A 16,698-nucleotide genomic window follows, 5' to 3' on the forward strand; every position below is an offset into this window, starting at 1 on the left:
TACAGAGGGAATTCGTTTTCCTTTTTTTTTATTATACACAAAGTAAATTAAAAATAAAAAAATATTCCTTGGTATGGAGTCTAGGTGAGGGTGAGGTGAGGGTCTTATGTTTTTATTTTATTTTAGTTTTAAAGGTTTGATAATTTTTTTATAGATTTTACCTTTTCCGGAAGTTTATTTTTAAAATAAATATGACAGTGGAAAAATCACTTATATTTATTTTATCCCCCTTGGGAATCGAACCCGGGTCCTCCAGAACGGTAGCCGAGCGTGCTGACCATTACACTACGGAGGCGGACAATATTTATTCAATATTACCCTGGACTGGTACCTGAAGCGGAGGGCTGATCACCTTTCCTTCATGTGTAAACGATCAAGATAACACTGCGTTTATATGACGCAGTGCCCTATGCACCATTGGGGTGCGGATAAGGGTTTTATTTTTTTTTTAAATTACCTACGTACGTTTAGTGGTTTAACGCTGCTGTTGTTGTACATATCACTCACTCCTTTCAAGAATGTCATAAATCAAAAATCGTCATTTTCAGTTGTGCATGTTTTCGGAATGCCCAGAAAATGTACTATATCCCAGCAAAAGCGGCATATTTTTAACTTAATATTTACCCGCTACAGGGCAGAAAGTGTTGATTTTGCATTTTGAAGAAAATGTATTGTTTAATTTTTTTTTTAATATATTAAATATTTTTCAAACGGAGAAAAAAAAACCTTCAGGTTTTACCTAAAAAGATCTGTTGCACAGTAAAAAGTTTAATAAGTGGCTTGATATTTATTTTTTAATACATTTTATTATATTCTGAAAACTTTAAAATCGATCTGAAAAATCAAGTTTTTTTATATATGACGTTGTTGAAAGGAGTGATTCCTGATGAGTAATTTTCATTACTCATTTTGGGACATGGGATTAAGGTTAATAAGACTAAAACAAGACACATATAACAAAAAATACTTAAAAAATAAATTACTATCAATCTCTTCACTAGCCCATGACAGGTCGTAATCCAAGTATATCCCATACTTCCATATTCTTCTTCATCTTTGTTGATATGTCAAAAAAAATGTCAAATTGTAAAAATGCATTTTCCATATGAAAACCATGTGAAAACTTTTTTTACAATAAGTAACAGTTAATGAAGAAAATACAAAATATTTTCTCTTTATCATTATATTGAAGCTACCACAGTAGTTTTAAGAAGTACATTTTGAAGTTACATATTTCGATAACACTATAAAATTAGGAAAAAAACAGCTATCGTGAAGTTATTTCGAGAACGATTGAAATAAAACATTGGATATTTTTAATTCATCTCGATAATAATCGAAAATGAAGTCATGAAGAAACCAAATTATAAGTTTTATAAATAATTTTTTAACGATGTATTACCCAAATATTTTAAGATAAAATAGTGTTAAACAAAAATTTTCATGAACATATTACTAGAAACAAAGATAAAATAAGACTGCCATTGTTGAAAAAAACCTTGTCGCAAAATTGTTTAATGTATAAGGGTTTGAAAATGTATGATGAGATGCCTGAACGTATGAAAAAAATAAAACTAAGAAGATATAAATATATATACTCTTTTCATTCTTCATACATTCAAGCATCTCATCATACATTTTCAAACTCTTATACAATAAACAATTTTGCAATATGATGTTAATTCAGTGTAAATAATAATTTGTATAAGTTGTAATATAAGCTAACTAAACAAACAAAAAATTTTTTTTTTTTTATTATTAGATTAAAACCAATATTTTTAGCTTTTCCACTTTTTTATATCACCAGTCTGATGATGTCGGTAACGACGAAACCCGGTCGCTGGTCAAATAAAAAAGTGGAAAAGCTAAAAATATTGGTTTTAATCTAATAATAAATTAAAAATGCAATTCCATCACGAAGTGTCAGTGGATAATATAAATCTATTAAACAAAAAAATTAAAAATTAAAAAGTGAATTTTCAAGTAATGGTTGCAATACTATTACGATGAACTTATAAAATCCATGTTGATGTAACTCGGCATCTGCCTACGTAATTCTGGTTTAGCAAGGTAATATCGACAAAATTATTAAACCAGCCGACACACAATATAGCTGCATGGCAGTCGGTTAGATGTACAGGTGTTAAAATAATGCAGTGTGTCGGGAGAATGTGGGGAATTGCATCACGTTGAACAACCAAATTCATCAACTTCGATTAGGTGGAAAAATAATGACCCCACAACTGTACTTGACATAACATAATGTTTGTGCATAAACAAACTGCACCCACGGATACAATAAACGTTTAAAACAACAATAAAAGATAACTGGTATATTTCGACGTAATTCACAAATTCGAGGTGGACAATATCGATTTAAATCACAGTTTCTGTCATAATATGTCATAAAATAACGATAATCACGACCCATTAATATTGGTAAATTAATCGATAGCAAAAAACGGCGAACGGCAGACGTACACAAAGTGCGGGAACGTCTTGTTATAATAATAAAACCTACCTTATTCGTAGAGGTGATCCAACTTTTTTAAATGAAAAACTTGCGCTTTATTTTTTCTGTCCAGTTTTCACAACACAGTCAAACGTAACGTCCCTCGCACATCACACACGAAACCGCGATCCGGCCATATTTTCTATTACAGCTGATATTTTGGCAAGCCTTCTCGGCGCACTTCACTCCAGTGCTTTTCCACGGCGAACACATCCTCCCGAAACAAAGCCTTTTTCGTATAGTGGTAATTTTTGCGACAGATGTCGTTGCTGGAAGGAATCTACTATATTTTGGTTGGAGTCTTGGATAAATTGTTTTTTCTTTTCTTTTTATAGTTAAATCGTCTTTTGAATGTTCCTCGGCGATACTTTGGATAGAAAAAATTAAGCAAGATACAACTCATGTTCCTAAAATATAAAGAGTAATACTTTAAAAATTTTATAGATTCCTTAGTATCAAGATATATAAATAAATTAGGGAATCTATTAACTTTCATGTGGTGATTGTTCCACATTCTATATGGATAAAACAAGGCGTAATTTCAAATCGTAGAAATGTTTAATTAATAAGTTATTTTTTCGAATTTGCTAAACAAATTAAAATTAAATTGACAATAATAGTACTAAAAAGCAAATCCATGGAATTTAGAGAATTTGAATATCAGAAAATCATCAAAACAACTTTGCAGGAGGAGATTCATGAATGGTGGCGTTCTATTCTCTCTGCCTACACCTGCGGAAGCAGCGTGATGGTTAGTTAGTTAGTATTAAAACGACTTTTTTTTCCAAATGTTCTTAGCAACAGGAGCAAATTTAGTCATAGCTCTAAATTTACTAGCAGTTGTACAACAATAGACACAGTTGTGTATTGTTTTGTACCAACTGTATTTACAAAATACCCAGTCATGGCTTGTTTGTGCCCTAAAAGTTCACACCACATTCCCGGGTTTGGTATAGAAACTTTTGCCAAGATTTGCTGCGTCCTACGCCTTATCTCTTCATTCCTCACAAAGTCAAACCACGACACGTCTTAAATTTTTCGCAATAACCTTTTCTCAAAGCTAAGTACTAGCTATATTTATTTCGTCAATTTATAGATTTGGTGTTTAATTTGAAGAACTCGTTTTAATTTATATATGAAATGTTAAAATCAAACACTTTTTTTTTTGGGTCTACTAAGTTGTATTTTATTGTTAAAAAAACGCATAAAAATAAATTTTACGACAATGGTTTCGCATTGTTATGGCATTTTCAAACTAATGTATTGTGACATTTACAAACATTCGTTTAAAAATACCATAACAAGGCGAAATAATTGTCACAAAATTTATTATTGTTTATTTAACAAAAAAATAAAACTTAGTAGACTCAAAAAATCAGCGATTGATTTTAACATTTAATGTATTATGATAATAAATATGCATTTTTATTTAAAAAATCCTCTGCTTCTAACCCTTATCCGCACCCTATGGTGCATAGGGCACTGCATCATACAGAAGTAGTTTGATTGTTAAATACATAAAAGGAAGGAGATAAGCCTTGCTCTTTGGGTGCAAGTCTAGGGTAATATCAAATATTACAGTGAAAAATTACTTTTTTTATATTTTGAACCCCCTGGGAATCGAACCCGAGACCTCCAGCGCAGTAGCCAACGTGCTGACCACTATACTACGGAGGCAAACCTTAAATCTTACTTGGTCAAAGCTTACTTTTAAAGCTTACTCTTTAATTTAAAAAAATAATAAGAAAAGTAAAACACATTTCAGATAGATATTTTTTACCCCTGCGGACCGCTGGCGACGGGATTTGATAATTATCTACATATGTAATATATTATTAGATTAAAACCAATATTTTTAGCTTTTCCACTTTATTTTTATTTGACCAGCGACCGGGTTTCGTCGTTACCGACATCATCAGACTGGTGGGAGGCTATACAAATTGTTATGTTATATATAAAACAAGGCAGGAGTTGATAACCATGATTTGATATAATTTTTTTGAGAAATTAATTTAATTTGAGTGAATTTAAGTATTGTATGATATTAAAAATATTTTTATAATATAATATTTTTAATATCATACAATACTTAAATTCACTCAAATTAAATTAATTTCTCAATAAAATTATATCAAATCATGGTTATCAACTCCTGCCTTGTTTTATATATAACATAACAATTTGTATAGCCTCCCACCAGTCTGATGATGTCGGTTACGACGAAACCCGGTCGCTGGTCAAATAAAAATAAAGCGGAAAAGCTAAAAATATTGGTTTTAATCTAATACTATATTAAAAATGCAATTCCATCACGAAGTGTCAGTGGATAATATTTATCTACATTTGGTTAAGACCTTAACAAAGAGATTGGTATATAATATTCTTATAAAAAAATTGGATAATTCCTTATTTTCTGACATTGAAATGATGCCGCCTCAAAAGGTAAATATACCCTTCCCGTCTTAAAGCATCAATTGACCGAATGGGTAGAAATACCTTTCTCGTCCGAAGTGTGTTAGAATCTATTATGACGCGTGCTTCGATGAATCGTTAGCACAGACCGTATGTGAAGCTTAGCCTAAAAAGAGTCTTGCCATATGGATGTTGAAGGATGAGGAAAGGGTAGGAACTGTTTCTTATTTTTAATCAGTGTAAAAACCCTACCCGTGTTCCCACTGACAAAAATAAATATAAAAATTAAATATAAATGTTTTTTTTTATTCGTTTATAATATTTTTTCAATATATCTTCACTGGATAAATATATATGTAATTTGCGACAAATATTATTTTCACGGAGAGAAATATTCCTATAAGTTGACTCAGTTTTTAAATTTCAAACATCTTCGAAAATACTCTTTTTTTTAATGCAAACAAGGTTGTTTTAATAATAGAAAATCTCTTAAAAAATATCTTATTTTTAAATATCCATCAAATTCGTCTTGACAGTTTGTCGTACACAGATTGTCACATATAAAGTTTTGTTCAAAACTATGAAGAACAAAAAAAAATTAAAACGCTTTACGAACAGTTTAATTGATAAAATGCAAAAACAAAACAATCATAGTCACTTCGTATATCTGGCGTGGAACTGTATTTCCCGTAAAACAAAATTAGTTCTAATTGTACAACCTAAGTAGAAAGATCACTTTTTTTAGCCGCTTTTAACACTTGGGTAGGGGTTTCACTGGACCCAGGCTCAAGAGGCCCCCGGCGCCCAGAGCCTGGAGTGAACTGTTCAGGGTCCCGTTCATAGCGTTCTGCACCGAAACTATGGGAATACCGAAGCAGCCGTTTCCCTGTTCCCTATTCGCTAAAGGAATGAAGTTGAAGATCCCCAAACTGCTGAGCTTTCTCAGGTTGGACTGCTGCGAGAAGTCCACCACGGGCAGCCCCATCTCCGACACGGAGTTGTGGAAGAGCCTCTTGTGCTCGTGCAGCTGCTGGAAGGTCGGGTAGGACACGGGGCAGCTGTCGCACTTGGCCGGCTTGCCCCCCGAGTGGTCGTACGTGTCCTCGGGGATGCTGAAGCTGGACGCGGCGGGCTTCTTGGTGATGCTGATGGCGCTGCCCAGGTTGGGGATGTGCACGGGCGGCGGCGAGGGCGACTTGGGCCTGGCCGTGATGCGGATCCCGCGCTGCGCCAGCAGACTGGCCACGGCGCCTGCGTCCTTGGACGCCGGCGGCGGCGTGGGCGGCCGCACGCGCGTCTTGGTCACCGTCAGCCCGCTGCCCAGCTGCACGGGCTCCTTGGACCCCTTGATGCTCCCGATCAAGGGCAGCCCGTCCCGCTGCTGCTGCATGGACATGACCTGGCAGTCCTCGTTGTCGTGCCGGTCCGGCAGCAGCATGTCCAGCCGCTTCTTGGTGGGCGTGCCCGGGGTCCCGTTGGGCGGCGCCGGGCGCTTCATCGGCGCGCGGATCATGTTGGGCTTGCCCCCGCGGATGGCCTGGCCCTGCACCTGCACCCCCGGCCGGATGGAGGGGCGCAGGCCGGGCCGCGGGCCGCCGCCGCGGGCGCCCCTCATGCCGCCGCCGCGCCCCATCTTAATGGGCCCGCGCGGCTGCTGCAGGGAGGTGGCCAGGCGCGAGCCCGGCGCTTGCTGCAGCTTCTGCCCCGGACTGGGAGACTGGGAGTTCTGTATCCGGATCCCGCCCATCTTGCCCGGACTCTGGTGGCCGCTCTGGTCGTGCATCGTAGCGGGCATCTGCCCGGGAGCGGAGGCGGGGACCCCCTGGGGTTGACCGAACTGGTTCTGTCCGTAGGGGGCCTGAGATCCGTACTGGGAGGGCATGTATGCAGGGGGCTGCTGGCCGGGGGGGTAGGAGCCGGGGGGGTAAGGGCCGGAGGGCTGTTGGCCAAAGGGAGGTATCGGCTTTCCCCCCATGACCCCGTAGCCGGGCACGGCCCCGTAAGGTGGTTGATTGGGCGGGTATTGGCCGTAGGCTCCCTGAGGAGCGTTGGGATTGTAGCCGGGGTAGCCCGGGGCCGCGGGCTGCATGCCCGGGTACTGCGCGGGAGGCTGCTGCGGGGGAATGTAGCCCTGGTTAGGAGGAAACGCCTGAAAATTGACGGTGATATTCTGTTGATGCGAAAATCGACTATTCGCCCCGCCGCCGGAATTGGCCAGCTTCCCCACTGTCTCCGCCAACTGCTTGAAGGGATTGGAGCCAAAATTGTTGAGAAACCCACCAGACGGTCCGAAGGAGGGAAGGAGAGCGTTACTAGAACCCCCCGCCAGAATTATTTCGTTGGAGTGCCCGGTGGCTCTCCGATGGCTCTCCAGCAACCTTATATCTGAATATTTAGTATTGCACACTTCGCAAGTATGCTGGGGGCCTAGCGTATCCAGAGAAATATATTCGCTGGTGCCGAGATCTGATTTCCCGTCGTTTCTGTGACTAGCGAGTAAACTCTCGAAGATGGCGTCCGTGTTTTTATCTGACATCATGGACTCGAGAGATTTTGACGGGGCGTTCCAATTGAAGTTGTGCTGTTTCTCCGTGGAGAGATGGGGCGACGGAGTGGTCGAATCAGACGGAGGCCTCAGCAGCGACGGCGGTCTTGACATATTACCCGACTGGGTGGAATTGGGTGTACTGGGCAGTTCCGTGATCTGAGCTTTTCCGGGGGGTGGTAATATGATGGGTTTCTTATCTACGGGTACGGCCGGTGTAGAGTCCACAAACATGATATCGTCGTTGTCCGAATCGTCACCATTGATTTCGATAATGGCGACACTAGAATCTGGTTCCTTTTTCGGGATGACTATGGGCTTGGGGATAGACGGTTCGGCGGCCTTCTTGGCTTCCTCGAGAGCGAACGATTTGACTTTCAATTGATCTCCTGGACTAGCGGGTGAACAAGGTCCGGAGCCAATTTCATTTTTGATCCTAGATTGCATGTTGGCCATACTGGATAGGGGATTGACAATGGAAGGAGGAGCGGAAGGGTAATTCGATACGACGGGCTCCGTTTTAATTTGGCACTGCTCCAATATACCATCTTTAATATCCAGGGTATCCCAATCTGATATGGTTTTTTTCTGGGCATGGTTACTCGGGGCATTGAGGGTGTTGGAAGGAGGAGGAGGAGGCGCATTCGCAGCTGTCATACTGTAAGTAGGAACGGCCACCGGTTCTTTCTTGATTTCCGTGTGACTGTTCACAACTTGGAAGTCGTCCTTTCCCGCCGAAGACTGTTTAATAGTGAACTTCAAAGATCCAGAAGTGGCGATTTTTTCCATTGTCGGAACGGGTTCGCTCGCTTTACCTGCAGAGTCGTTTCCAGCTACCACCTGCTCCGTCTGCTGTTTCTTTATAATGATGTTCTTCAAATTGGCAATATTTATTTTGTTGATAATGGCCGTGGGGCCTTCTAGGGTTTTCTTGATGCTGATGCCAGCGCCTAGGTTTTTCATTATGGTCGAAGAGTCCCCTACATTTCCCTTCACAGGAATCTCTGTCTCCTGATCATCCTCTTCGTCCGACCAGTCCTCTTGGTTATCCTCTTCGTCTTCATCGTCCGAAGGTAGCTTCTCCAAGAGGACCTTTGGCTGTTTGACGTGCTGTATCAGATGGGTGTTCAATTCCCATCGGTCCTCGAAGTCTTGGTTGCACTTGTTGCAGTGCGGCGGTTTGACGGGAGTCTGGTTGATGATCAGCCCGGGGATTACGAGCTTTGTCGGCGCAGTGATGACGGGCGTATGCTGCGACTGCGAGACTCTTTTCAATATAGATGAAATATTCGAGGGGAAATTCTGAGGAGTATCTTCTTCTTCATCTGGTTCCTCATTTTCTTCCTCTTCCAGTTCAAGGTGTTCCTCATCTGTAATGGATAAACAACCATAATTGAAACTTTGCACAAAATAAACGTTAAAGGCGAACTTTGAACAGAAGGTTGGAATCAACTGGCGATACCTAGATAGTATAATTTATATTTGAAGCAATAACTTTGTGATTTTCAATTTCAAAATTAAAATATGACTTTGTTTTAAAATCTAAAAAAAAGAATAAAAAAACTAACTAAACATCACGCCGCTTTGCCGCAGGGGAAGGCAGAGAGAATGTAACGCCACACCACTCTGTCTTTGCAAACATTCTTCGCCTCTTCTACATTCATGCATCTCCTCATACATACTCGACGATTATTACGACTCCTGACCCGGCCGCTTTTAAGTATTTGACATTCCTGATTGTGCCATGTTTTCCTCAATCTTCCACTGCTTCTTTTCCCAACTACATTCGCTTCATAAATTTGTTTAACCGTTCTTTCCTCACTCATACGTTCCACATGTCCAAACCATCTCAACATACCTATCTTAATTTTATCGATAATGCTTATCTCAGCCTTGCATTCTTTCCTTATTTCATCATTCAAACATCAAACATCGTTTTGCCACACATTCGTCTGAGGGATCGCATTTCGACTGCATTCATTCTGCTTTCAAATAAATATTTTATTATAACATAATTATAATGTCTACCGGTTTCGAACTAACCGCTTCTTTATCAAGACTGATTAATACTAGTATTAATCAGTCTTGATAAAGAAGCGGTTAGCTTCGAATCCGGTAGGCATTATAATTAAGTTATAATAAAATATTTATAATGATTTTGAAACAAAGTTATATTTTGATTGAATGAGAGACCAATTACCTGAGGGAATTTCAGGAAAAGACTGGTTCGATGATGAGTCTTCCGTAATTTTAGGCATATCGATTCTGGAAATAAAACAAAAACAGAATTAGAAATATAACTCAAACGATTGATGAATAATTTCATTAATTGATTCGGCAGTCACTTTGAGGTAAAATCTATCCATTTTTAATTTATGTTTTACTTGTTAAATACCACTATTTCTTTAAATCAGTTGTGACAACTGTTTCGATGCATTCCGCATCATTTTCAAACACCGTATGTGATGCTAATTCTACATTTTAGAGCTGTGTCCTTGGGACGTTGAAGGTTGAAGAGGGGGTAGGAGTTCATTATTTTCATTTATTTCTTATTTCTTATCAGTGGGAACATAGACAACAGGAGGGAGGCTTTAGTCATTGTCATATTGTTATTTATGGGTTTATTATTAGTATTTACCAAGTAAAACTTAAACTGAAAATAGGTTTATGGCACATTTTTATAGATTTCAATAAACTAAAATCATGATAAAGTGAGACTATCAATAGCACGCCATGGTGTTTGTGATAGAGTAACTATAAATACTAAGTATTTGGCTAGTGTGTCGTTGCTGTCGCGGGACCGATGGCATGGAGTGCTCTTGTACCAGCAGTTAGAAAAAGCAAAAATGAGATGATGTTTAATATTTTTCTTTTGCCCTTAATTTTATCATGTTTTTAATATATCCACCTCCATAGCTTCTTGGTTGCGGCGTTTGGCTGCCGTACTGGAGGTCCCGGGTTCGATTCCCAGGGGGGTCACAAAAAATACAAATAATTTTTAACCCAAACATTTATTTAACACACTATAGATGGGAAAGGTATTTCTACCCGTTCGGTTGATTGATGCTTACGAACGGGAAGGGTATTTTTTACCTTCTGCGCCAACCTCATTTCAAAGTCAGAAAATAAGGAAATACATTTTTTTTTTAAAGAAAAATATTTGTGTTTTTATTATTTACACAAATATTTCAATTTCATACTATTTCTATGAGCCTGAGCGGCTCATTATTAGAAAAAGGTATCAAGTTGTGGTAGGGTGGGTTCATACCGAGAAACTCTAACTTTAAGTGTCCGCGACACTAACCACGGGACCATAACCCGACATTGCTTTATTGTTTTTGTATGAATATTATCTAACAATCTCTTTGTTATAAGGTCTTAACTATATGTACATAATTATCAAATCACATATTTGTCTCTTCTTAACATTTAATGATTTTAACCCTTCATTGCATGACTTTTTTATTTAAAATAATTAACTAACTAACTAACTAACTAACTAACTAACTAACCATCACGCCGCTTCCCCGCAGGGGTAGGCAGAGAGAATCGAACGCCACACCACTCTGTCTTTGCAAACATTCTTTGCCTCTTCTACGTTCATGCATCTTCTCATACATACCCGACGATTATTACGACTCCTGACCCGGCCGCTTTCAAGTATTTGACATACTTGATTGTGCCAAGTTTTCCTCGGTCGTCCTCTGCTTCTTTTTCCAACTACATTTGCTCCATAAATTTGTTTAACCGTTCTTTCTTCACTCATACGCTCCAAATGTCCAAACCATCTCAACACACCTTTCTTAATTTTATCGATAATGCTTATCTCAGCCTTACATTCTTTCCTTATTTCATCATTCGAACATCTTTCAAACATCGTTTTGCCACACATTCGTCTGAGGGATCGCATTTCGACTGCATTCAGTCTGCTTTCATCCTTCTTTTGCCAACTCCATGCTTCGCTTCCATACATAAGGGTTGGAACCAGAACTCCATTGTGTACTGCCAGTTTAGCTTAAGCTGATAGATTTTTATTTGCTAAAACTGATTTTAGTGCACCATTCACTCTGTTCCCAGCAATAAAATAATTATAAAAAACTATTGTATCTTACTCTAAACATTAGAGGAAAAAAAATTAAAAAATAATAAAAAACTTTTAGCACTGAACAAACAAGAAAATACTTATGTATCAAATTTGCAACATCCAATGGTTATCCTTATGAGATATTGATATATGTTTTATAACTAGCTTTTGGCTATGTAACAAATTTGATACACGATGCAGCGAAGGGTTAATTTTGGATCGTTTACCTCGTACCTACCAATATAACAACGTTAGTGTTTTGTTAGCTTTTGCAGGCAGAAATTAGATATGCATAGGGCACTGAATCGTACTGACAGTGCCATCTTGATTGCATGATCGGTCCTACGCTTCGAGCGGTCTAATACTTCATCTACCCTTATCCGCACCCAATGGAGCAAAGGGCACTGCAACATACTGACGCAGGGATATCTCGATCGTTAATCGCATTTTTTTAAACCCCCCCCTGGGAATCGAACCCCGGACCTCCAGCATGGTTGCTAAACACACTGACCATTACACCATGGAGACGGACAATCTAGTTATTTCATCATTTTTAATTATTTATATATATTTACATATGTGGGTGTGTGTATGTGTGTGTGTGAGTGTATTTGTGGGTATGTTTTTTTAAAGTAAATTCTAAGTAACATATTTTGATATATAGTTTTTTTTAAATATATGTACAATGGGAGTAGGTTACAGAGCTACACCACGTAGATAAATCATTAACTTCTGTATGGAATTCTAGCCCAAGATATAAAAATATTTTAAGAAAAAGTGTATGGGAATAAATACGTAAACAATAATGCAAATTGTCACATAAAATTCCGAGAAATTATATTCCACTTTTTTTGGAGATATAACACTTGCATTTTTCCACTGCGAGATATTAATATCCTATTTTTTTATATATTCTTTAGTAGGTTCCATTTTCTTGTATCCGATTAAAACTAGAAGTCGGTCATCATGACATAGTGTCGTGCCAATTCGCCTTTTAACAGCGCACAAATAGCCAAATTTTGTTTGATAACATGTCTTATGTTTTCAAAAACACTGACAAAATAGATTACTAATAATGAAGATGTTTTCTTCGAAATATTATACCATAACATACAACCAAAATAAACGTTTTCATGCGCACGCTGTCACCTCATAGAAAGATATTTCCGTCAAAACAAAACATTGATACTCACAAGCATTATAATACAATCCAACCAAACAAATTGTGACCACCAATTTTTGACTGGAGTAATTCGAAATTCAAGAGCGTCCTAGAGTCGTTTAAACATCTTTGGGAACTTAAAACCACAGTTTCACAATTTCACTGGCGTATTTTATCAACTCACAAACCACATTTCATTGCCGTGTCTTTTAGCAATGTTTTATTTCTCAAAAAAAAAATGCATCATTTTTGTTCGACGCTTTTCGCTAGGTACACTAAACGTCAGATTGCCGGCTTAAATTTGCGCGAAGCATTCCCGACGCGCCATTTCACCAACTTAAAATTGAATCTCAAAATGGAGCGGAGTAGTTTGAGGTTTCAAAAAACAAAACAAATGTCAGTTCAACTTGAAAATGTAAAATGGCTTCCCAAGTACCTACTGTCATGTAAAGTCGGTCTTTCGACCGCGTAGGTACGCGGTGCGGTGCAACAGTTTTCGGTTGAATTTTTAATTTCAACTCAGATGCACTGTTCGAAACGCTAGTTTAGTATTGTATATACGTGTATTTACATATACAATTCGCTAAACTTAATGTAACCGGTTCCCGAGACATTCAAGGACTATGCCGCGATTACCACAACGAACGGGCTTGTCTGGGTATGAGTGGTATGGGTTTATGGCAGTCCGTTGACACGGGCTGGATCTAGATGGTTGTCTCTTTCTAACGCGTGTAATCCGACGCAAACAGAGTGAGAACACTACACGTTGGAAATGTCAAATGACACGGTGCTATAAATTTACCGAGCTCAACCAAATGCTTGCCAAGTGCTACCAAGCTAGTAAAATAGGGGGCGACTGAAATAATAATGACATGCGAATGTTCTAACTATATCGCTTGCTGTCTAGCTTTAACGTTCTCTAGCGGAATGCTTGTGCTTGTACAATGCGTAATACAGCTACGTACACAGTTTTGCCCGGCTACGTACGTTTGAATACAAGGCGATAACGAGTTATTTTTAACGGATAACCATCGATCTACTGTGCGTTTTACAATACAAAAAACAAAAACAAAAAACTCTTAACCAATTCCAATTTCAAATTTACAATATTGAATTGTAAATTTAAAAGTACATTTGTAATAAAAATAAATCAACACTTCATTTAAAAATCTCTTCACATAATAATTCAACAAACCCGTTATTTGTGGATAAACAAGACATAGTATGTGATTGATGCAGTGTTATCTTGATCTTTATATACAAAAGCAAGTTGATCTATATTCTAGGTGTTAGTCTATTAGAATAGAGAAAATTATCAATTTTCACATTAACAGATTAATCCAGTCGGGAATCGAACCCGGCACCTTGTGAATTGTAGTCGAACGCACTAATATTTATGTTAATGAGCGGGGTAAATGATACAACAATAAATATTTAATAATAATATCTTTATTGGATTTTTGATGTCATGTAAATGTAAATTATTGTACAATTATGTGCCAAGTCATTGATTCCATGAAATACAAAGCTGTAGGTAGGTATAATATGTTGCAATTATTTCAGAATGTTGACACTAGTTACAGCATGTTGTCACAAGAACAAACAGTGTAATGTAATTAGCGCTGACGCGCTAAAATTTACGCGTTTTTATTTACGTATTATTAGTATGTACGATAGAGAAAGTATTTTATCACCAGGTATATTACGTATGTTATCAGAATGATTAATAATAATAATAAAGAGCGTAAATAGCTAAAACGGGCAAGGGGCAAGTCGGCAAGTCCATTTTGAACCGCGCCCACGCCCGGATATAGCTGTCACGTATACAATATATGTATAACAGGTAATAAAATCGCTAATGTCATCAAATTTCTCAAACTAATCATAAAACAAACACTTAAAAGCGAATATGATCATACTATTTTTCATTAACTCAAGTATTATTTTTGATTATCTGTATTTTTCAACTAAACCATCAGTTATAAGGTCAACTATCAGTTAATCTAATGCGCTATCAGTTGATTCAACGTATTATAAGTTCTACGAATATTCCACGCCAAGCATGGATCGATAAAACGTTTTAAGGCCTACTTAGTTTACAACGTCACGCATCAAAAAGTCGAAATTGTAATATTGATTCACATTTTCGCATGAAAATACTGAAATGTACCTTGCGACTTTAGCTGTACAAATTGCTCGCGCCTCAAACTGTGTATGAGCAAAACAAAGATTAGAGAAAATGGAATCGTCCAGAGAGCTGAGTTTGACTTGAGTGGTGGTGGGAATAATGAAAAACATGAGTGGTCGTGTTGTATAATGGTTGGATATAAAAAGAGAATGCGTTAGTACAGTAAGCGAAGCGGAAAGCGGGTCTAAAAAAAACATGGAAGCGCTCGGATGCAAAACTCAATTATTTTTCCTACTTCCTTTTATTGTTATCTACCTAATATTTTGTAGAAATATGTATGATAAATATACATATACTTAATAAAAATATGGAAGTCTGGGCATTTACGGGGTTGACGACCGTCATAGGCTGGTTTAAGTGATCACTTTACACACGTGTAACATTCACCAATTCCACCCATCATTGACAACCACACCACTCAAATTCTTGGAAGCTCTATATATATATATATATATATATCTATATATATATATATATATATATATATATATATATATATATATATATATATATATATATATATATATATATATATATATAGGGTCCGCCATCTAAAGTTTTTTTTTTCAACTAGTGCTTATTTCGTGAATGGTAACACTTAGCTCATGTCTGATTTGACAGATAATTAGTTTTATCCTTCCGCTGAGCGAATATGGTTGTGTATACGCTTGAACAACGCTGGGAAATATTGCGACATTACTTTGAAAATCATGGTAATGTTGCAGAATGTGTGCGAAAATTGCGTACGGTTTTTGGAAGAAGAGAAGCACCGTCAGCTCCGTATGTTCGTTATCTTGTGAAAAAAGTGAAAGAAACTGGCATCCTCATCGATAAACCAAAGCGTGAAAAGCCAAAAACAGTGCGTACACCCGAGAATATCGATGTTGTGGCAGAAAGTGTGCGTGAAGCGCCATCAACATCAATTCACCGTCGTTCTCAACAATTGAACATTTCGGAGACATCATTGAGACGAATTTTGCATAAAGACCTTGGTATGACGCCATACAAAGTCCAATTGGTTCAGGAGTTGAAGCCAACTGACCATCCAATGCGTTTTCGCTTCGCTGAGTGGGCCTGCGATCGACTTACAGAAGATGCCGATTTTGCCAAAAAAATCATCTTTTCGGATGAAGCTCATTTTGATCTTGGCGGGTATGTAAACAAGCAAAATTGTCGTATTTGGGGCACAGAAATCCCGCACGCATACATTGAAAAGCCGGTACACCCAAAACGAGTCACTGTTTGGTGCGGATTTTGGTCCAGAGGCATAATTGGGCCATTTTTCTTTGAAAATGAGCAAGGAGTGGCCGTTACAGTCAATGGCGATCGTTATCGGGCCATGTTGAACGGATTTTTGTTCACAAAAATTGAAGAGGAGGATATTGGCAACATTTGGTTTCAACAGGACGGCGCTACGTGCCACACAGCCGAAGCTACACTCGATGTTTTGCGCCCTGTTTTAAAAAAAAAAAGTTATTTGGCGGACCCTTTATATATATTTGAACCAATTTTGAAACATTGTTCCCGAATCACTAGAACTTCACTAGAGACATCTATTGGTGAGATGAAAATAAGCTATTTATTATTTTAGTATTTTACTAATACATAAATTTGTTTAAATTTTATTCTTTATTTATTTATATGGTACCTCAAGCCAGCCCCTCATTTAAAAACAAATGCTCTCGGGTCTGCGGCAATTACTCTTCAAGGAGTAGCAGCACATTTAAATGTAAGTGTACGGTTGCAAAGATAAGTCTGTACGCATATAATCTAGATCATACTAGTATATATTATC

The 16,698-nt window shown here is 38.0% G+C and overlaps 2 protein-coding genes across 7 annotated transcripts in view; both read right to left on the bottom strand.

Annotated features, from left to right (window-relative positions):
- Positions 1-2,696, bottom strand: part of LOC148313314 (uncharacterized) — a 46,189-nt gene extending 43,493 nt beyond the window's left edge. The window contains exon 1 of one of the 4 annotated variants that reach the window (XM_088264623.1): positions 2,522-2,696. The gene's annotated coding sequence lies outside the window, so the exon portion shown is untranslated. The remainder of the gene's footprint in view (positions 1-2,521) is intronic. The other 3 variants (XM_088264634.1, XM_088264642.1, XM_088264645.1) reach the window with 3 other exon arrangements.
- A 2,519-nt stretch (positions 2,697-5,215) lies between these two features.
- LOC148313315 (uncharacterized) lies at positions 5,216-16,606 on the bottom strand. Of its 3 annotated transcripts, none has more exons than XM_088263980.1 (3): positions 16,552-16,606; positions 9,670-9,734; positions 5,216-8,839 (listed from the first exon to the last, which is right to left on the bottom strand). In XM_088263980.1, exons 2-3 carry the CDS (start codon positions 9,725-9,727, stop codon positions 5,676-5,678), a joined length of 3,222 nt encoding a protein of 1,073 aa, XP_088120106.1. In that variant the 5' UTR covers positions 9,728-9,734; positions 16,552-16,606; the 3' UTR covers positions 5,216-5,675. The 3 variants fall into 3 exon arrangements, with proteins under 3 accessions (XP_088120106.1, XP_088120090.1, XP_088120097.1); XM_088263964.1 differs by lacking the exon at positions 16,552-16,606 and adding an exon at positions 12,747-13,568; XM_088263971.1 differs by lacking the exon at positions 16,552-16,606 and adding an exon at positions 13,156-13,466.
- Positions 16,607-16,698: the final 92 nt, after the last annotated feature.

This window comes from Brachycentrus maculatus, unplaced genomic scaffold (genome assembly GCF_059751285.1).
Source record: "Brachycentrus maculatus isolate JH-2025_06_01 unplaced genomic scaffold, ASM5975128v1 h1tg000015l, whole genome shotgun sequence".
Classification (NCBI taxonomy): Eukaryota; Metazoa; Arthropoda; class Insecta; order Trichoptera; family Brachycentridae; genus Brachycentrus; species Brachycentrus maculatus.